The sequence below is a fragment of the Tympanuchus pallidicinctus genome, unplaced genomic scaffold (assembly GCF_026119805.1).
Source record: "Tympanuchus pallidicinctus isolate F22 unplaced genomic scaffold, pur_lepc_1.0 scaffold26, whole genome shotgun sequence".
In the NCBI taxonomy this organism is placed as follows: Eukaryota; Metazoa; Chordata; class Aves; order Galliformes; family Phasianidae; genus Tympanuchus; species Tympanuchus pallidicinctus.
In genome coordinates, this window is record NW_026294743.1 from 8,369,610 (window position 1) to 8,392,189 (window position 22,580).

Below are 22,580 nucleotides of genomic sequence, written 5' to 3' on the forward strand. Positions count from 1 at the left end.
GCAGAGCAGTTGGCTCCCTCATTCAAAAATAGGTGATGCTTATATTGTTCCACAGGTAGAAGCAGGCAGTTTCTCTACAGTGCATTTTCAGTCCTTCTGCTTAAAAACACAGCAAGGTTGTTAGATGCCTATTTGCAATGTATTTCACTTCAGCATTTTTTCCAGTTAACGTTACAGTCATTAACCTCACATTGAGAACAGACCACAGTACATACTGATGTCCTCCTTTTTTCAGAGATGTTCAGAACTAAATAATAACGTGTAAGGTGAATGCTTGTGTCACTTACAGGGCAATGATACGGAAGCATCTTCTGTTTGGAGCCTGAAAAGAGAAGGCCCATGGAACAGCTCGTATCTGCTCACTAATGTTTGAATAAATGAAACCTCTGGATGCTGATCCAAAGGGGGGAGCTACCAGGTTTAGAAAAGCAGATGCTGCATGATTGAGAACTGAAGATAGCTTTATGATTTATAGATATAGCTTTGCAGTGTGTTAAACTAAACTGAGCGATACGGCTCAAGGAGGGCTCTGAAAGAAACACCTCCTGCTGTGTGACACATGGCAACAGAGGGGCTGGGACAACTCTGTGTCTGACATGGAAGCAGGTATCCAGTGAAATGATCTATCTGACAATTCCTCCATGAGGGGAACTGCAGCACCAACGGACATTATTGATGCTTGCTGGAATCAGTTTATAGCCTCACCCAGGGGGTCGCCAGGGCGAGCAACAGTCTGGGCAGCCAGTCCTTAGGAAAGCTTTATTAACAGCACAGAACGCGTTTCCACGTGGAAAAATAGCACATAACAAATAAAATAGGCCACAGCCCACAACATGAGCACAGCCTGGTGCTGCCCCGGCTCAGGGTGCCAGGCGGTCCAGGCCCTCCTGCCTACGGTCCGCCAGGTGCGCCTCAATCACCTCGGCAAAGAGGTTCCTCTTCAGCAGGCTGTAGGCGAGCGGCAGCAGCTGGGCCACGGTCTTGTGGAAGTACTGCAAGAGAGAGCAGCAGCCCTAAGCGCAGCCCTGCTCCAGGCCCATCTCTCCCCAGGGCTCGGGCACCTCTATCTGGGGCTGCAGCAGGAACAGCAGCGTTCCATCGGTGGCTGACAGCACGAGGTGAGAAACAGCCAACCGTGATGTCCCTGCAGCCATGGCCCTTCTCAGTCAGGGGGGGAAAGGAGGGTGGTGAGGGTGAACAGACAACAAGGAGCAGTACACTGAGCCTTTAGGTATGATTAAACGCTGATGAGTCAACTCAGAACAGCCTCAGCAAGCCAGAAAGAAACATCCAGAAACCTACAGGCTACAGCAGGCTGGTGGGAGGGCTTTATGCCATGGTCTGGGAAGTGTACACAGGCAAAGGACCCCAGGGTTTATTTTTTTTCCCCCTGGGATGACTGCAGACAGACATCAGCCTGTTTCTTGATCAAGTTCAGCACGAGTGCTTGAGCCCATAAAAGCAGGCGGGGAGAGGGAGCTTCGTATCTACTCTGCGTATCTAGACTAAGAATTCTGCATTTTTTTCAGCATGACTCACTGTCATGTGCACATCAAATCACAAAAATGCCATTTACATTACTTTGACCTGGAGGATCGTGGCATCGTAGAAACTGTTTCTAATTTAACGTAGAATAGAGTCATAAATACGACTTCTTAGCTGTCGTCACACACTAAGAACATCCACACAGACTTCCATGGTTCCTAGCAACAAGTCCGTGATAAGAGCTAGGAATAAAGAGCTGTGATACACACCAACCCCTGACCTACACATAAAATAATGTGTGACTGCAACATGCGTGGCTTCTGTGGTACTTACGTGTGAGCCATAGCAGAAAAGGTCCATCCCCAGTTCATATCCCATTCCATAGTCACATTCATCGTTAGCAAACTGAACGTAGGTGAGCATTTCCTGAATGGGTGCAAACGCCTTCAGCCTCTCATCATCAGTAGGAGCATCAACAATGGCCTTGCATATTTTCTTAAGATTAGCTGCAAAAATAAAAGCAGAAATATGTTTAAATTAAAGAAGACTGCATCAAAGCAGCTTCTGCCTAAAGCATCCCCGTGGGTCTCAACTGAAGATTAAAGGGACACACCCTGAGCTACTGGTGAAAACGTTTCTCCTTTTGCAGCTCCTTCTCATCCTGTATCCACCCACTCAGTCCCCCCTCCAGAGATGGGTATCCACATACCAAAACTTGCATCAAGGAACTGGTTCAGGTTAGAACAGCACCAGAAGAGGCAGAATGAGAAATAAAGCCAAAACATCCCTGAATGTGGATCAGATCTTTTAGAATCCTTCCTGCACAGCTGTGCCAATACAGCAGCATAGACTGAACTACTACTTTAGGAGTTGTTACTTCAGTAGTAGTATGTAATGTGTTTTACTGACTCTTATCAGACTTATTAAAAAAAATATATATATATGTTACATTACAATGGTTAAAGCTTCTGCCCTTTACTCCCAGCTACTCATCTTCTCTAGGTAGAGAATATGACTGCAGTTTGTTTTTTGTTGACTAGATTTGAGTGGAAGCTGCCAAATGAAAGTGGAAGAACACAGTAAACAAGGTGCTTACCGTTTGTTTCGGGAAGTTCCCTGTATCCAACATCATTTTTGTCTACAGGAACAACCAGGCCAGCTCCATGAAATGTTTTGGCCACCACCTAAAAAAAGAGCCAGGAAATTGAACCTAGTACTGTAAGGCAATGCTACGACATACAACCGTTCACATGAAAGCATCGTTAGCACCTGACTTCTGGTGGTCAAGCCAAATGCAGCACACAGCCTCAAGGACATCACCTTAAGCTATGCAGCAGCTACTGTTAAGCACTGAAGTTTAACAGAACTGAAAACTCCAATGATGTTCTGAAATGTAGGAATCCTTGGATGCGCTCATCTGCCACAATTATTTCAGATAGGTATTCAGAAAATAGACTAAAATCCCCCTATTAATACCTATCGTCCTTCACGTTCCTGTTTGTAGCGAACCTTCAATCATGAGGCATTTATAGCAGCTCTGCCTGTGGCAGAAGGGTTGGAGCTTCATGATCCCCGGGGTCCCTTCCAACCCAAGCCATTCTATGCTTCTATGTCGAGGTTCTTCCCCATTTGTTTCAGTTTCTAAACTGTTTCCCCTGTTGTTTTGTTTCTGTTTGCTTTCCCTTTAATGCCTTACTTGCTAAGCTACAGGTTATAAGAATAATAAAGCATTTAAACTCAATCCTACATTTGGAACACAGTTCTATTCATCTTCCCTCTCCTGAAATTTTATAGTGATGATTTGCTCTGAAATTTTTAAGAGATGCTTCTTTACTTAACAGAAGGAAGCCAAAGAAAGGAAGAAAAAAAATCAGGCAAGTAAGTGGAGAAAAAAAGAAAAGAAAAGCAGCTTAACAGAACTCAGTTGTCTCCAGTGCATCAGGAAAGTCTTACTTTCTTATCTCTCTGTTTCATCTTCATGGTTTTCTGTTCCAGAGAATAACCCAATTCTTTTGCTGTCCTTGTTAGCTTTTCATCTATGTCTTTCAAAACAGCATTTTTCTTTTTATCAGTCACTTCCTTAAGTTTTTTTGACAAAAATAATCTGTGAACACAAGAAACACGTCTTAAAAGAGCTCAGCAGAAAACAAACAAACAAACAGCCCTCTATTCACTGCACCTTCAAATCTTACAATGCAGATGAGCAGTCATGGGTTTATTTAGGCACAGACTTAGGAACTCAGGCCTCTTACCAACCAGAACAGCCAAAGAGTTTTAAAGCACAGTGCACACTGTGCTGTGTCCCATCTGTATTTGCTGTATTACAGTACAGTTTATGCAATCTGCAGGTGCTGAAGATGCTCAGGAACTTTTAACTACACACGCTGCTATCTGAAGAATTTAGTTTACTGCTTCAGTGCCTCATACACTTTTTGTCATCCAAGTCATGCACATCAACACGTATTTATGGTGCTTCTTAAACAAATGTCATCACTGGACTGCACTACATGAGAGCTCTTTATGGGAGGTTTCCTTAGTATGCTTCCACTTACTGACACGAATCTGTCCTCAGAGAGCTTTCCATTTTTAACTGGCAGGTCATTAGACAGGAGTACTCACACTTCCACTGTTTAAGCTCACGATGCAGGATATGGTAAAGGATATGAATCAAGGAATTCTATCTCCATGCCCCAGCTCAGAAACAGGGCTTCCTGTAGTTACTCTTTTTAGAATATAAAGTGTAGTTTTAAGTGTGCAAGAAAAAAGAAAGCTACACCTTATCATTTAGTATGATCAGATTTTCTTCACCACTGTTTGAGATGCTTTATTCTTGACCTACGAAGTTCTCTGATACATGAAGTGGGCAGCTTTTCCTTAAGAGCCTATCGCCCTCGTAGTCATTCCAGTACATTTGAAGATTCAGACAACTAACTCTTAGCATTCTATTTATGAAAGGAAAACATTTTCAAGAAGCCTATGGAAGACTTTCAAGGCAGCTGAAAGCTTGCTATCAGAGCAGGAGTGAGGGTTTCTTGAGGAAGAAAGAGGCACGGTAAGACAGCTACATTAATAACGGTTTGTTTTCTACACAACTTGTTATGAATAAAAGTAAATATGAACCTTACTTGACTGCAGCAAATACATTATCACCAACTTGTGAAATCAGACAGCTCTTCCTTGCTTCGTTTGCACCAACCCACACTGGAAGCTCATCCGGCACATCCCTGTTTATGAACAAGTACATACAAATAATACTCAAGCTGTGCTCGTTTCTCCTACTCCAAAGTGAGATAATTTTCCCTCCTTGCCATGCTGCCATCTTCAGAAAGCTAACAAAAGCACAGTTAGGTAGCTGTAGAACCTTACAGCACGGCTTTGAAAGGAACTCCTATCGATACATGGAAAGAATGCATGTCTCCCTTATTTCATCATGCTTGACTTTTTAAAGAAAATTAGAATTAAAGACCAATGAGTGAAAATGATCTGGAGAATTTGGGGGAAGAAGTTTAATAAATATTTCCATCTTCTCTTCAATGTCTTTGATCTTCTTTTATTAAAATACCAATTCACATGTTAATATCCTACTACAGGAGAGAGATGATAGTGCAGTTCTCAAATCCTGTCTCATGGAAAACAAAGATGAGCAAACGAAGTTACACACAACTATATTAGCATAGATTGAATCAAATACCTGAAATATCCCATGTGATACTGTGTCTTGTTATCCCCAACAAGTATAGTCTGGAATTCAGGGGGATCATAGAAGAATCTCCAGTGAAGACTGAAGTTCACATCTGTCGACTTTGCTTTTTTGTGTTTCCCAGCAAGAATGTCATAAGGTCCAACCAGTTTAAGCCCAACACTTGGCACAAGTGCATCTGAAAAGCAGAGGGTGAACTGTTCTGTAAACTGAGACATTTCCTGTGTCACTCAGGTATCAAAAGCCCCCACAAATAACAGTCAGGTGCGCTGACAAAAGCTGAGATATTCTACCCGGATAGTTTCCATTCAAGAGCTAGATTATTACTCTTTTCACATCAAAACAAAGTGTCATTTTTAGAGCACCTAGGGACACCATATCGTCTTATAATAAAATCAATTTGGGGCAGCTGAAGTCTGAGTTCATGTGAGGAATGCTTTATTTCCTCGTTAAATACTTCAGATGGGCTTGCAAGAATGGCAGAATTCGGCCACATTTAGTCCCTTTCATTATGCCATTTTATTTCAGAAAGCTTGAAGCACACCGACGTCCTTGTGAACAGCCCAGCATTCTTGTTTATACTCCCGGAATTATCTCGTGCCTGAACTGAAAACAGAGCAGCACGAGGATGCCTCCCACAGCCCCGTCTGCCTCCCTCCCAGCTGTTAGAAAGGGAAAAGGCAAAAACCACTCAGAATCACACAGCCTACCAGTTGGTTTCTCGGGATCTAGTTCCTCACAAAACTTCCAGAACTGATAGAAGTCCTCAGGCAGCCTCAGCCGATAGCACGACTCTGCTTCTTGCTGGAGGGCATTGCGTGCCTCTGCCTGGCCTGATCGTCTCTTCTTGGTGTCCCTGTTTTTGTCGCACTGCAGACACAGAAAGAAAAGTGCACCCGAGTGCTTCCTGATGGTCACACTGAACTCTGCAAAGCGCACACATAGATCCGAGTGCTTCTTTTGCACAGAGACCTTACCAGTGCCTCACCTCACCCCTGTACTCACACACAGCAGCACAAAGCGCTGCTGTCATCTGAGTGGACCAGCGCCCTTATGGGCTGATCACAGAACCACAGAATGGCCAGAGTTGGAAGGGACCTCAAGGATCATGAAGCTCCAACCCCCTGCCACACGCAGGGCCACCAACCTCCCCATTTCATAGCAGCCCAGGCTGCCCAGGGCCCCATCCAACCTGGCCTTGAACACCACCAGAGATGGACGGGGCATCACAGCCTCTCTGGGCAGCTGTTCCAGCACCTCACCACTCCCACTGTAAAAATCTTCCCCCCGACATCCAACCTCAATCTTCCCTCCCTCCACTTCAAGCCATTTCCCCTTGTCCTGCTGTTATCCATCCTTTCAAAGAGCTGACTCCCCTGCTATTTGTAGGCTCCCTTTAGGTACTGGAAGGCTGTAGAGAGGTCTCTTCACAGCTTTCTTTTCTCCAAACTGAACAAGCTCAGTCCCCTCAGCCTGCCTTCCTAGAAGCCAATACAACTCAGCCGCACGTCACAAGCCCTCCCCGCCGGAGCCACCGTGCCATGAGCCGCGGGCCGGCAGCAGCACGGCCGCACTCCGGCCTAGCAGAGTTCTCGCCCACCCTCTCGCCGGTGCCGTCCGGCCAAGCCGCGCTCCAAGCCCCTCACCCGCCTCACCCTCCGCCCCCAGCCGCCCGCGCGCTCCCCAGCGCCCACCTGCTCCCCCTCCGGCTCCGCCGCGCGCTGCCGCCGCTTCCCGCCACCTGTCATGCTCCCGCCGTTCGCATCGCGCCTCGCCCCGCCCCTTCCGAGGTCGCTCGCTGGGCCTCCGCGCATGCGCACGCCGCCCCGCGGGGGTGGCTGCGCTCCGGTCCTCGCGCTCCGCCTTGGGCGGGAAGTGAAGAGCGCGAGCAGGCGGTTAGGCGCGAGGGGCGGCTGGTCTCGGTGTCGCTGCGGTCTGCAGCAGAGCAGACCTGAGCCGTACTGGAAGCTGGGCGAATGCACCTGGAGGAGCGGCTTCCCCAGCAGCTTGGTGGAGGTGACCGGGTCTTGCTTCTGAGGAGAACAAAGCTCCATCTCCCCTCGCGTCGCAGTCCGTCAGCCAGCTTCGCTCAACACGTCCTAACCTCCAGCAGTGCAATGGCTCAGTGGCGCCAGAGGTGCCTGTATTCCCCATTCCGGTGTTACATCTAACGACTGCTACCTTCTGCCATCTGTTACCGTTTCAGGATTGGCTTTTCCTGATTGCAAAGTGAATGCAGTTAAGGAATTAGCTGTTATTCATTACATGCTAAAAAAGCAAAGAATTTCGAAGAGCCAAGGAAAAGCTTCTTAACACTGGCCAGACTGAGGTTCTTCTACCTCAGGACACTGCCTCGAGGAACCAATTCCTTAATTTACCTCACCTCCAGACCCGCACCTTTGCAGATACTTTCCAAGCCTCCTTGTCCTTTTATACTAAAATGAAGTTCCAAAAAGCCATCCTCCGTTCTACAAGGAAAACACTTGTAAGCTGAATACAAGAGCACCGCAGGAAGGGTAGCTCAAGCAGCCCATAGTCTGAAGTGTGTGTTCCTGCCATGTTAGCCTTCTGCTGCAAAGTGAATCGTGAAAGCTGCTGCGTTTTGACTCAAGAAGGTAGAACCTTTCCACAACCTCAGTTCGATGTTTTGCCTCTTAGAATATTTTGCGTTCAGCACTGAGACGTAACAGGGGTGTGAGGTGAACGTGTGAGGTATGCCGGTACCTCACGAGGCAAAACTGTGCCAGAAAAAAATGCTACTCACCTGGATCAGTACTCAGGTATTATATAGTGTTGATAGCGAGAGGCCTCACAAGGCTGGCTGGAGGGCTGTTTCCTCTGTAGTACAGATGCAGCTCTCACAAAACGTTGTAGATCACTCTATTTTTCATTCTTTTCTCCGCAGAAACTATAAAAGCCTGAGATCATCTCTCTTCCAGAGTAGTCTGCTGGGATACCCCTGGAAAGAAAGGCACAGCATCCAGGAGAAAAGGTAAGAAATCATCTCCTGCTTTTCAGGCAGGTGCTGCAGCCACTAGATTATTGAGTAAAAGTAACAGCGTTTGGTCATATTTAAAATAAGAACTCATTTTGTCTGAGGATGTATACATTTATAGACATATGTGTGGTAACTCATGCATTTTATATAAATGTTACAAACAGTTTTGGAATGAGTACGTCAGGAGAAATGGGCTCAGTTGCCTGATTGCACCTCATCATGCTTACCTGTGAGGCAGTTAGCTTGGTTCAGCTGAGAACATGTTGGCAGTACATTCAGAAATCTAACTTGGAATGACTGGATTGATAGAAAGAGCATTTCTGAGGTCACAGGTATCTACTTTCAGGCAGTAGCTAAGAAGATGTTTTCACAACAACCATTCTGAACTTAAGGTTTAATAAGCTCTTGCAATTACTCCTCTGTAAATTCTTTATCCTCATCAGTTCTTCTCTGAATTTTAGAGATAGAGTGCCTGTGGGATCCCATAGTTACACCATGTAGGGCCTCTGCCCAAAGAAAACAACAGCAGAAAACAACATTTAAGATACTAAATGATCATTCAGAACACCGTTGTATTTTTTTCTCTCTGTAAACAAGCAATAATTCAGTCTGTGCATATCTACCTCCATATAGTTTGTTCTGACTGCTAAAGTCACAGACTTGGAAAATGCATCTAACTTGATATTGCTAGTTATATTGGCATTCCTTCTGTTAACGACTTGTAAGGCTGTAACATTTAAGACTTCTCACAAAGCATAAGCAACAAAAGAATATACAATGAAGTATATTAGAGCCATCTTCTTCCTACTGATGAACAGACTCTTATGTCTTTGCTGTCAGATAGTCTGTATCAGGCGTTCCAGAGTCCTGAGAGCTGAGTTTCCTGCAAGGCACAATATAATCTGCTCTGCATTACCCATTCAGTTGTGTGACACATATTATTCATCTATTTTTCCCCCACCCTTTTGTATGCATTCAACTCATATTTTTAGATAACTTGCAGGGTACCTAAGCAGTAAGGAGTAGGTGTGCAGTCTTCTCATTGGTTTCCACAATGTATTGATGACTAGACCATGCAATATAAGTATATACAAGCGCTGTTGCAGAGGAACGTGCTACTGTGCTTCACTCGCCACAAGAGGGAGCCATTAAAATTCTTATCATTCTAAAAAAGAAAAAAACAAGACAAAGAAGTATCTAAATCCATTCCTGGCCAGGCTGTGTGTCCTTGTACACCATTCAGTGCAGCTCCTTTGGGAGAAAAGCTGCTTCTCAGCTTCAGATAACTGAGTCTTACTCCTACCATGTTGGATTTTTGTTTGTCTGTTTTGAGTGGCTTATGGACATACTGTGAAATTACACTATTTCTAATTAGTTTTTAACATTACAGTTTAAGTGAAGGTCTGGCTCTTAATGAGTTACTTCACAGAATTACCAAGTTAAGCCTGAAATCATGGGTGTGCAACCTTTTGGCTTACCTGAGCTGCATATAAAAGTATAACGTGGTCACTGTGTGTAAGTAACAAACCTTAAAAAAAGGGGCAAGAAAACTGTATAACTAGTGGGTTGGACACTTATGCCTTAAATGATCCTTAGGTTACACAGAGCCACTGGTTCTACCATTATTAGCTGCTGTAGGACAGCTCCATGTTTACCAGTTCAGAGGAAAACATGTCCTCCTGCCCATAAGAAAGCAAGGATGAGCAAGAACTGCAGTGTACACAGTCAGTGTCAAGGATGAGGGATCTGCCTCCGGGAAGGTTGTGAGTGAGCAGTGCTGCAGCAGACTGCAAAGACCTCTGCAAAGCCTCTGCTGAGTCACCACCTCACTGCTGACTGGGCTGATAGGTTGTCCTGGGTTGCTGCCAGCTCTCCTTGCAGTTCTGTGAGGTAGGATGTATACATCAGGATGAATGAGAGAAGAAAACACGGTGGGAGGAAGAGAAAAAAGGTCTGGAATAAAACTCAATGATATTGCAGGCCATCTATTTCCTGAGAAATCCTAGAGGCTTCGTGTTGATTTCTATTGGGAATGTCTACAATAGAACACGGATAAGGATATAAGTAGATGGTTGTGAAGGGCTTGAAATCACATAGACATTTTAGTGTAGTGATTACTATTATTTTGGCATCAGCTCAGAGAGCCTTAAAATAACAACTCTTGACAAGAAACCTCAAAGCTTGGTCCTGTTGTAATCCAGCATTTTGAACCACTGTTTGTTTACATCTGGTACCTAGCAGTAGCCTATGGTTTTTAAGTTGGCAGTAGTGTTTTACTGCGATCTTAAACCTGCCTTTCTTTCTGCTCTGAATTGAGTATAGGAAAACCACTCTGATTGCTTAAGTGTGCAATCTGACCCCTACCATCCATGCTACTAATTTCCTTTGTAGTCCTGTGATTGTACAGAACTATAATTCAAGTAAGATCATTTGCAGTTAAGCAAATGCAGTTAAGATTTACAGCTAACAAATTGATCATTATAAGTTACCTGGTTTACTGTGAAGCACAGCAGTGTATATTTGACACTGTCATCAGGCACAGTCCAGCTACATGTATTACCCCAGGAAGTTAAATCTTAATTGATGAGACCAGAACTGAGACCTATTACACACTCTTCCACCTGGAGCATCTCATCCGTGGCAAAGAAGATGCTTCTAGTAACTATTCTTGGGACAACCACAGTATGGGTGAGGAGATCAGCAATTCTGTTGTTGACAGGGCTCATACAATGGCTGACAAGCACAGGCTCCAAGAGTTCCCTGACCTTGCACAACTTTGGGGAGGTAAAGGCTTGAGGTTCACTTCATGCCTTATGGGGCAGCTCTCTTTGGAGGATGGCCAAAATCCAAGCTGGAGTTGCCTGTGTACCCAACAACTTCATCCTCAGCACCCACACCTCTCTGGAACATGGTCTGCTCCTTCATGGTGGACAACGAGGCCATCTTGAACATCTGCAACTGCAAGCCGGATATCAAGGATCCCACCTACACAAACCTCAACAGGCTGACTGGGCAGATTGCCTCATCTATCGCTGCCTCCTTCACATTGATGGTGTCTTCAGTGTTGACCTGACTGAGTTTCAGACCAGCACGGTGCCTTTCCCACAGATACTCTTCCCACTCACAACCTATACAGCCACCATCTCGTCAGCAAAAGCTTACCGTGCTCAGTCCTCAGATTTAGTGAGCGGTTGAGGGTGAGCAATCCAACCGTATTTAGCTGCTTCTGGAACAAAAACTTTTTCTTGCAGTTTTCTTTGCATCCTGACAAGCAGCAGAGATTGAAAGGAACAAAAGCTAGTTTTAGCATAGGCTAAAACAGCACTAAAATCTAATTTTGGTTTTTGGGCTTGCGTTCATATCTAAAGCACTACTCTCAGACCTCCTTGGAGGTTTCCTTTCCATGTGGCTTCAACACAACAACACAACAGACTTAAACATCCCTGGAAAGTAGTGCTGAACCTGGCATTCTGCTGCGCCATTCCCAGCTAACAGATATGTAGCATCAGCACAGTTCATTCCCAAACACGTTGGCTTTCCAGCTATAAGCTTAGTCAATTCAAGTGCAGCAAAGTGCTGACACAGCTCTGCTGTTTCCTGTTATAGAACCAGGCAAGTTTGGTGCTTGCCTGTCGTTACCATATTGCACCTTTGCACAACACTGACAATGCATCCAACTCTGTTTTCAGTGATCCCACTGTTCATGTCTTGATACTGTGAGCTACCATAAACAAGAGCCAAGGTAGGAAAAAAAAAAGCCCATCCCCGTGGTTATAGCATACTGAAAGATAGTAAGTACTGTCTAAGGCAAGCCTACACCCAGTAGCAGGAAACAACCCTCTTTTCACCAGGAGGGCAGTGGGAGGAGGTAGTGCCTGGCCTTCCCCTTTGATGCAGACCTATGGAAGCCTTGGGCTCACCACCCCTTTCACACCAGGTTACCTTAGTGCAGTAACCTAGTACAGACATCACTGGGAAACTGCAGTCATTCACACCACAGGAACAGAACGACATCCTTCCTCAACCTTGAGGAGCCAACATGGTTTCTCGTGTAACTTCATTTCTTTAGGGCCTGCAACTTTTGATCTGATATGTAAGTACACATGGGCAATTTAGACAGCTTTAGTATCAACAGTGAGGTTTAAAAATAGGGTAATGGCCCAGAAGCTGGTGAATGCTTCATTTGCAATAGGATTTTGACTTCAGTAGCTTTGCTCTTTGCTGTTCAGAAGAGTTAAGATTTGTCTGTACTGGGATGTACTACTTTTCACAGTGCACAAACACAGCTTTTAGGGATGAGAGACACTCATGAATACACTGAAGCTGCCTTTCATTGCCTACACGTTGTAGCATATCAGCTTTATAAGCCACAACTAAGTGATCAGCACAATAAGAACCTTAAGTAGTTCTCACATGATGTGGCAAAAAATAGTCAAAGCCTCTGTCTTGGGAATGTTAGTAACTATTGCAGTTACTAACTATATTATATCTGTACTTCATTGCATGTGAGTGTAATGTTATGACCAGAACTCAGCGTAATTGGCTCACAAAAAACATAGGCAGCTGTAGTTTTAGAACAGCGTAGCAAGTTCTGTTGTGTAAAGACTGCTGTGATTTTCAGCTGAACAGGTAAGATTAAGCCATTGCAGGAAATAGGGTACAGATTTTCTTCAAACATTGTGGTAATTTGTAACTGTGACCATCGGGGAAACCTCATGGGAGAGCACCTGCTACGTAGATGTTGTTGAAGAAAAGATCAAAGTTTGGTTGTTTTGTTTGTTTCTTCCCCCCCTCACACACCTCAAAGAGAAGGACTGGAGCAATGAGGCTGATTTCCTGAAAGAAAAAGTTACGTTGTTACCATTTAGCCCTCTTCATACTGTGCTGCCTTTTGAATATTACAAAAGCTTTTTCTGATGTGAGCCAGATTCTGACAGAAGCACTTAGTGGGCTGATAACCAAGAATCCAAAGGAAAGCAAAAGGGCTGAGAAACCTGCAGTGTTTTATTTCTGTATAATCAAAAAATATTAGGAAGTTAAAATCACAAAATAAAGAAGAGAGTTATGGAAAGCAAATTATGATAACAAAACAGAAAAAATAGAAGGCTTACCCCTATCCTGGTCTCACTTGCAAAACACCAGCAGAGCAGATCTCCAGCAGAGATCCTTCCCCACTGGTAGCCAGCTCTTAAATAGGGCTAGGAGCACAGCTCCTTCCTGCAGCACTGCTGAATTGCCTTCACCTGTGCTCCTCTGGCTGACTCAAGGCTCCCCTCAGGTGATCAATCAGAGGTTCAGGCCCTGACTCAGCTGTTCCCATACATAATTCCTATGTATGTCAAAAAAAAAAAAAAAGGAAAAGGTAAAGATCCAGATCTGCATTTCAGATGGGAGAGCTGGACGTGCAGCAAAGGATCTTCTTAAAACTCCTGTGAAAATTGGGCTCCAAACTCAGCCAGTTATGTGATAGCTGATAGCATTTGCTAGAGGAATAAGAAAACTGGGTAAATAAACCTTGATCTCTGCGTTCTTACAACTCAGTGTTCAATTTTGCAGTTGTCTTGTTTCGCATTCACCATCAACATATTAGCTTTGCAGTGTGGCAAAGCCATTTTCCTTCTTTCTGACCCCAAATGTGTGTCTTCATAACTGTTTAGTCAACAGAGTGTGTAAAATACTTTCTGAGTTGGCATCGTTCATTAAAAAAAAGTAATAATCATCCAGAATGAGACAACTAAGCCAACAAAAATGTCAATTGAAGTAGATAGGAGGTTTGTTATGAATGTGTGTATGTATGTCTGAATACAGTTTTAAAGCTCATCAACTAACTGTTGGTGTGTGTGTAGTGCTATAGAACAGTTGACTGCACAGTGAGCATATTAGCAACTGCAGGCACAGTGTCATACACCAGTATTTTTCTGTGCTGTGAGACAAAACTGAAAATGTCCACAAGACAGAGCTTTTGTCCTGAGAGACATTCAGGATTGTAATCGTTAGAGAAATTGCTATTTTTTTTTCCTTTAAAGTAAGCCATGGTGATTCAATCACATGACCGATAACGGTAACATGAGTAGTTAAATTTCTATAAACCAAAGAAGGCACTAACCTCTGCAAGTTTCATTTTCTTCTAGAGCAGATGAAGTACTGTATGATCCAGCAGCATCACTGATGAATAATAGTTAAGTAATTATCAGTAATTCTTAAATCAGTCTTTTATCACAATACTAATTAGTGTCATTATTGTATTTGAAGAAAATGTTGTTCTGGAAGGAAGGTTAGCTCCAAGTTCTTCCCCATTCATCATTGTCTACATTTTTGCAGTAATTACCACGATCTTGTTCCTTCCACACCATCTGTTAGGGTGAATATCTGTGCATTACAATGCATTACACTGGGTGCACATAACAAAGCTTATAGAGTCTTCTGGGTAGCAGCATTCTGGTTATGTAGAAACCCAGAATTTAAGTTGTCCTTGATGTATTTTTGGGGGCAGTTTGTTACATTTGGCATGTTTTTATGCAGTTACCACTTAAGAAAGAAGATGAGGACTGAAAAGAAGTGGCTAGATTGTTTGCCAACTCAGTATTAGGACTCTAAACTTCTCCGTGGCTGTGAATTGCCCTTTAAAGCTGTGTGGTTTGTATAAGGTAACCGTTCAGAACTGTCTGCTTATTTACACTGGCACTTTAGCACAGGTGTGATCAGCTCCGTGTTGCAGTCAGTTGTGTCACAGGCTGTAGGCATCACTTGAGAATGGTTGAAAATAAAATTGCAATTCAAACTGGCTTCTTCTTAGTTTCAAAACTGTCATGAAAGCAATCTGTTCACACAGTACTGCTATACATCAGGGCTGGGTGCAGTTAGGATGTGAATAAGGGTGCCATTGAACAGCACAGCGTATCTTCTGTCATATGACACAGAGAACACATCAATCTGGGCAGTGTAAATGGGCTCAAGCAGGAGCTGCAGCTCTTTTACTTGCCCCCTGGTAAATCTGTTCTTAATGTAGTGTTTTAGAAATAAAATACAATGTAGGTGTATGGAAGCTTTCAAGACTTCACAGACTGAATAAGGAAGCAAAAGTTTATTCCGCAATTTTGGTCAAATACTTGCATGCATGAGGCACATCAGTGGATCCAGTCAAGAGGTTCATACTCTGTGAGCCCCCTTACATAAAATTCCTTTAAGCAGATATGAACTGGGTGAAAACATGGTATGCAAACAGAAAACCCTGGAGTGGAAGATCAGTTTTGCACAGGTACTCAGTAAGAGTGCGGAAAGGGGCCGTTTTAATTCCCCTCCCTCTCCCCCCTGCTTTTTCTATTTTTGCAAAAGGAATCTGATCCATGAGAACAGCTGTGTGAAAGCTGGATGTGAAGTAGTGCTACCACCACAAACTCGGCCACGACTTCATTTTTTTGAGGAGCAGTGTGAAAGTTTTTGTCTCTCTCAAGAGCGCAGGTTGTCCGAGTGCCCAAAGTTTCTGTAAAATCCCCGTGTAGTTACAGAAGCAAATGGAAATTTACCACTTACCTTCACTGACCCATGGGTTGGACTCCTGCTGCTTGGCCCCTAGCTCAGGATTGATTAGAGGCTGTTTTGTGCAATGCTTCAGATACATGCTTCAGGGAGGACAAAAAGGAATCTGCGAGGTGATGGCTTGTTACTCTCATCCCAGCCTTAAAAATAACATTTCAATACAGATTTAGGCCAGAATATTAGAGCGTTGGGAGTCTGAGTGGAAGGTTGTATTGGGTTTAAAACCTACGTAAAGACCACTGTTAACTGAATGAGGTAAAAGCAAGCATGCTATGCTATGTAATAAATTGCAGCTATGGCCCAGAAGTCAGGTAAATGTCCTCCAAGACAGACTTGGTTAGTGAATGATTTTACAACGATACCATGACTGAAAATTACCATGGAATTCCATACTTCTATTTATACTGCAAATTCTGCACTGCTTTGTATGTCTAAAGGAGACTCTTTCCCTTTGGAGTCTACTTTGATGTGTATTCACTTTTGTAGTTTTCACCTTCAAAAAACGGTTTGTTTAAAAAATTATTAGGGATGCCTGTCCTGTTTGCTTTTGAGGAAAGCACTCTATGTTGAGATGGGCTGTACTTTTCTGTGTTAGTTCTTATCTTGGCTGGTGCTGCTTCCCATCTTCATCAGCAAACTTCAGTTTCTGACCACATCATGGACAAAAACATTAAGGCAAGACACATGCTAAAAAGGATCCTTCAGGAACTCATTTCAGTTTTCCCCCTCATACGACTAATTCCCATGTCAGTGCAAATCATTGTGTTCCCTTTTGCCTCTTCCTTACCTGCCTCACACTTCTATTCATTTCCCTCATCATGCCTAACTAATACTCCAAGCAGAGCAAGGCAGGGCCTGGAGGTAGTGGAGGCAGCTAGCAGGTGCCATCCTCTCAACATGTATGGATCAGAGTGAATTAATTATGGGCACAGACTGATGAGGGCAGATTTCTCTATTAGAATTGTTGGTACGTTACTTGAGCTTCAGGTTTTCAGCAGTCCCAGTCACATTTACGCGCATCTACCTGGATCCCTTGTCTTAGCATCTATCACTTGTCTTTTCCACACTGTTATTTAGGAAAATCATTCTGTTTCGTTGCTTTGAATCACTGAAAATATGTTAATTTGCTTCTTGGAATCTGTCCTCTCTGCAAGCATTAACGTGGAACCACCCAGAGCCTTACAAGTACTTTATTTTAATAAAGAAAGTAATGTAAGAAATGACACCTGTGCTGTGCTGCCTTTCCTCTCTGATACATGAGCTTGGTCTGTCCTTGCTAAAAGGTTCATTACTTCTCCTCATCATAATGCAGGACAGTCTATGAGAGAAGCTGTCAAAAGCATTTGGCTTGATCTCATGATAGTATTAATAATTAAATAATAACATTGCCTTGTGGTTTTGTCCTCTTTTACCAGGACATCCGTTCTTTTATAAGGTAGTAAGCATTCTGACATCGGGGTAGGCAGGAATCCAGAGGTGTTTCTGTTCTTAACACACGTATCAGTCTTTTGGCTGACTTTGATCACTTGTTCCAGCTGATGTTGGAATCATGGGTGGAGTCGGTCTCTGAAACATCAGAAATGCAGGGCAGAGTCAGACCTAGTTGGATCCTGGTCATTAAAAGTGATTCTATGAAATGGTTGCGTGCGTGAGTCTGTTGTTAAGGTCAGGACATGACTCACGGCCCCTTGTGATTTCTAAAATGCCAGTTATAAATATATTGCACAGTGAGCTTGCCTTGAGCATCATTGTGCAGCATTTATTAGTCACCTCTTTCTGGAATCAGTTGAAGGATTCCCATTAGGCTCCAGTTCTGATGATCTGAACCAGATCATTAGGATCAGTTCTGAGATTCCCTTTAGTGTGCCTGAATACTGGGTAGAATAAAGTCATGTCTATTGACTCATTAGCCATGTTTCCTGTAACTTGAATGTAGCCACTGCTGCTGACAAAGATGGAAGTTTCAGCATACTCTGGTAGCAAAACTACACACCCAGAGCCTCTGGAGAGCTTAGAGGTATACACATGGACTATTACTTGCATTAAGAACATCTTATCTACTACTTCTTAATTATGAGGAAGTCTTTGGCAGATAGCCACTGCAATGTTGCCCAAGATATTCTGCGCTGGAAACTAATTCCAACCAAACCCCAACCTGAAAACTCTCAATTGGTTTATATCCATCCTTAAGCATAGCTCCACACATTCCCACAGCTCTCTCACATACAGAGCAACTCGTCCTCCTCCCCTTCCCAGCTTTTCCTTCCTAAAGATCCCTTTTTTCCTTCCAGATTTTAACTCACAACAGTTTGATTTCTTTCCCATTACCTGTAATTTTGCTTGCCTTGAATTCTTTTCCCTGTTTTACATTCCCCCCTTTTTTTTCCCTCCCCCATGTTCCATTGTCTCCATCCTCAAGAGTCTCTCTGCCTTCCTCCGCCCCCTCTTCCTTTTCCACCATTTTGACTATTGGTGTTTTCTGATCAGAAAGCATCTGCAGCCACAGAAGATCCACACCTCAACAGACACGCTGTGATGCCATTCCCTTAGTCCCTGAGATGTGTTTTTCTCTTTTCTTGTCTCCAAGGCTCTCAGATTCTCACTGTTGCTCCTTCACTCTGTCGTATGTATTGTTTCTTCTCTTGTCTGTGGGACAGACATCCCAACTACCTTTTGCTTTCTGGTTTTCAGATACCCAGCACGCAGTTAATGCAGCCACAAGTTCACTGTAGGAGCTGCTTTCTGGACTCAGTACTGAATAGCTCTTAATGGCTACTGCAAAATAGTTCACAGCTAGTAAGATTGAGCAGTAGGAAAGAAGCCCAGTGAGCATATGGCTCAGACTATCCTTCTCCTTGGACTGTTAAAGAACGAATAAGGATTACTTGAAGAGAAATTAATGGTTTGTGACAATGTCCACATCCAGTTGTGGTGAGTTAAATGTGCCTCTCAGCCTGGAAAACTTTGCTCGGTGTTCCAGTGCCTGTCTAGTGTAGAATCAGCACCTCTCCTAAGCAGAACACATGCAATTTCTAGGCAGCAGCCTAAGTCTAATTGTGAAGCATTGCTGAGATGAATGGACTCAGAAGCTCTGGGGTTCTCTTTTCACTTGTTTTTAGTGAATTATAAGCTAAAAGAACGCTTGTTTCTAACTTGGCTTTATGACTGCAATCATAAGATCAAGTAATGTTAGACTCCTATCTGCTGATATTCAGTTCAAATTACCACCTATGAGATCTAACATTAGATCTCTGACTGGAAGTTCATTCGCTCTCATTATAGATTATCAAGTTCTTGGCCATCAAGAAATTATGCTGAAATAAACAGAAAAAGCTTACATTTCAGTCAGGTTGTCATGGAGCAAAGCCTCTTTTATAGTCTCAGAGAAGTGTTTTGCTTAAGCTGCTAAGTAAAGTTATGAGGACAGTTCTGTATTCTTAGGAATACAACAACAACAAATTGGATGCAGTATCCCAACCAGGCAGACTCATCTGTACTGTGCTACTATAAGGAGGACATCAAGGAAAGGAATGTTCTGGGCTTTGTTTTCATAGAGTTTTGTTTCTTCTCACACAAGTATTTAATTTACCCAGCCTGACCACCACATCTACAGCCAAAGAAGTCACATGGGCAACAAGATAAAAATGTACCTTTTTGAAGCCATCCAGATCGCTTCACATGATGCCAGTGACACTTGCCACTCTGTGTGGGCTCACTCTTGAATAGCTGTGATATCCCAGCAGGCTTTTTGCTGGACATCACAGCAATGCAGGAAGTCACTGGCTCAGTATCAAAGCAAGGGGAAAAAAAAAAAGCATAGAAAACTATGTTTTGATTTACGAGACAAATAAGCACATGTTCAGAGCAGTCAGCGTACACTTTTAACCCATTCTTGCAAGTCTACTTCTGCTTTTGAAATAGTCAGACTATTCTTGTTCTTCATGTTAGTCCTGTGGTCTGATACTTTCTGTTTTTCAGTCAGGAACACATTGCTGTTGCAGGAGTTGCAAGCTCCCTTTAAAATAGCATTTGCTCACGATATACCATTACTATATCACATGTAAATAGTCTGCAATCCGTTGTTCCCAAGTGTCATTCATCACCAAGCATGGAAATCATTGAATTGATTCTTCATCGACGCTGATGAGAATAAAGACTAACTTCATACAACTAACGGGAATAACAGAAAGATAAGAGAGTGGAGAATAAAACCTCATGTTTCTGAAGGGAAGTGACATTGTGCTGAAGAGATTGTCAGTCTCTGTAGTCGTAGTATATGACTGATCTCCAGAAGACAAACATTTAAAATGAAATGCTTCAGATTTGCAAACGAGTCACGGGGAGAAATACAAGAAAGTAGTAAAACAAGCAATGGCAGAAACTGGATATTAAAAATAATACAAATGAAATCTAGGGTCTGATGATTAAATGCTCCTTAATTCATTTCATTTTAACTGAGTTTTCTAGAAAGATGTTATTCTGAATTTTAGCAGCCATTTTTTCAACTTTATCCACTCCAAAAAGGATGAACAACTTGTGATCCAGAACAGTAATGTATTCAGATAAGGGAATCTACAATATATGTGAAAAAAAATCAATCATATCTTCAAATTTTTGGATGAGTTTTATTTGTTTTCAAGTGTAATGGAGTCTGATTTAAAATGACTTTATAGCTAATTCTGCCAAAACACTAAAAGCTGTCTCCTGTAGTGCATCTGTTGTTTGCTCTTTCTCCCAGAGTTTGTAGTTTGATCTTCAAAGCACCCTGAATAAGATCCACTCGTACAGATAACTGATTGCTCAGTCTGGAACTGGCACATCAGGTGAAGGATACGCATCAAACTTGCCATGTGGAACTGTGGAATCATTTCTTTCTCCCCTGGAAAGGCTGAGTAGCTGACAGTCATGCCTCTGGGGATCAAAGCAGGTTGCAGATGGGAGGTGTGATGGCAGCTGTTGTTGCAAAGATTGCCCTCCCTGAGATCTCAGGGAAACAAATTTCTGCATGAGTGCAGCTTACTGCCCTGCTCTCAGGCTCCCTTTTCTTTTCACTACTGAAAGGCATGCTGAATAAAATAGTGGATAGTAACATTTCTTTCTTTAGTATCCCATGTACTGAGAACATATTTAACAAAGTTGGAATATGTTTTTTAGAAAGGGCAAAATAGACCTGCTGTGAAACCTTTCAATCAGAAACTATCTTGGTTATGGCTGCTTTGCCAATTAGGTGTCACTGAATATTCTGATACTGTTTGCATACTGTAGAAAATCCTAATTCCTGATTTTAGTGTGTTTGTTGATCAGCAGAAAGAAATGTACTTTCTGTCTCAGATGGCTACCAAAGAAAACTTACCTTTCAAGGAATGGAAAGGAAGGTAAAGGCACTGACCGTAGGCAGGGAAGCTTATGGTGCCTGGCAAATCTGCTTGGCCTTCTGTTGTGACTGCTGTGTGCTGCACAGAGCCAATACAGAGACCAGCCTGAGTCAGGGGGATTCATCCCGCGTGAGCCAAGAACATGCTCTTTGCCCTCTGTGTCTCCATTTCTGCTTGATGATTAGTGACCACACTGAGCTTCCTAGACAAAAGTGAGGGCAGCCTTCAAAATGTTATTCACATACAATTACATTTTGTAAGCTAGCAATTATATTTAATGCAGCGTTTCATATGGCCATTAGTAATTCAGTCACTTTACACATCAAATGCACCTGCATTTTCAGATTCCTTATTTAGGATTGGGGATCTACTGTTCTCAGGTATACTTTTTCTTCTCTCTTTCCTAAGTGTCTCTCTGTCTTGGCTCATTTTGTCTCATTTCAGTGGTTTTCTGGTGCTGGACTCCTGGGTTTTTTATATCATATGGATACATTTGAATAATTCAATGGATGTGAGAATCTTGCTTGAGCATAACAAGATGAAATACAAATTGATAGCTCATAGCAGTGTCCCAGTTTGTGTTCACTAAGGTGCGTTTCCTTGACTTTGCATTTATAAAGGGAAGCTCAAAAAAGAGATCAGGTAGTCTTCTCACTGCAGATATCTTATGAAAAAGACTCCTGAATAAACATAAACTAGATAGAAAGGAAATGAAGTAACCGAGGTACAATAGGAAGCATTTACAGAAACATCACTAATGTTAACCAACATTCAGACAGTATCACATATATATATATGTAGGAGAGAAAAAAAACAACCTTCAGCCAGGGAGGCTGCTTGGGCCCAGCTGAGGTCTTGAAGCTCTAAAATGACCTGGTTGACTTAGCTGATAAGAAAAACACAGGGAAGATGAATAGAAATGAAAGGGAAGAAAGTGATAAAATCATATAATCATTTATGCTGGAAAAGACCTCGAAGATTATGGAGTCCAACCATCCACCTAACACGATGTGTTTAACCAAAGAATATTAGGATACTATAATCACAAAATAAACAAGAGAGTTAGGCAAAGCAGACTATGATAACAAAGAGAATCAATAGAAGGCTCAATAGAAGGCTTACCCCTATCCTGGGCTCGCTCACAAAACACCAGCAAAGCAGATCACCAGAAAAGATCCTTCTCTACTGGTAGCCAGGTCTTAAATGGGTCTAGGAGCTTCCAGCAGCACAGGAGAATTGCCTTCAGCTGTGCTCCTCTGGCTGACTCATGGCTCACCTCAGGTGATCAATCAGAGGTTCAGGCCTGACTCAGCAGTTCCCACACACTATGCATCCGCTGCTGTCACCCAGGTTGTCTGGAAATGTCAAATTGCAGATTGGTTTAGAGGAGAATACGGGATAATGGGGATATGGGGGGCCCAGGGGGAAATATCAGGTGAAATTGTGAAATTATATGGGTACGTTCATAGATCGTCAGCAGAAC

The 22,580-nt window shown here is 43.0% G+C and overlaps 1 protein-coding gene, 1 long non-coding RNA gene and 1 pseudogene across 2 annotated transcripts; 1 reads left to right on the forward strand and 2 right to left on the reverse strand.

The window, feature by feature from the left end:
* Window positions 1-745: 745 nt before the first annotated feature.
* Window positions 746-7,377, reverse strand: LOC128084256 (histone PARylation factor 1). Its single transcript, XM_052690179.1, has 8 exons — window positions 6,880-7,377; window positions 5,896-6,055; window positions 5,177-5,363; window positions 4,611-4,709; window positions 3,439-3,589; window positions 2,582-2,669; window positions 1,819-1,991; window positions 746-992 (listed from the first exon to the last, which is right to left on the reverse strand). Exons 1-8 carry the CDS (start codon window positions 7,237-7,239, stop codon window positions 861-863), a joined length of 1,350 nt encoding a protein of 449 aa, XP_052546139.1. The 5' UTR covers window positions 7,240-7,377; the 3' UTR covers window positions 746-860.
* Window positions 7,378-10,762: 3,385 nt separating this feature from the next.
* On the forward strand, window positions 10,763-11,378 carry LOC128084223 (tubulin alpha-1 chain-like; annotated as a pseudogene).
* Window positions 11,379-20,513: 9,135 nt separating this feature from the next.
* On the reverse strand, window positions 20,514-22,298 carry LOC128084268 (uncharacterized). The gene is made up of 3 exons (XR_008208415.1): window positions 22,220-22,298; window positions 21,112-21,299; window positions 20,514-20,633 (listed from the first exon to the last, which is right to left on the reverse strand). It is a non-coding gene; the product is annotated as an uncharacterized LOC128084268 (long non-coding RNA).
* Window positions 22,299-22,580: the final 282 nt, after the last annotated feature.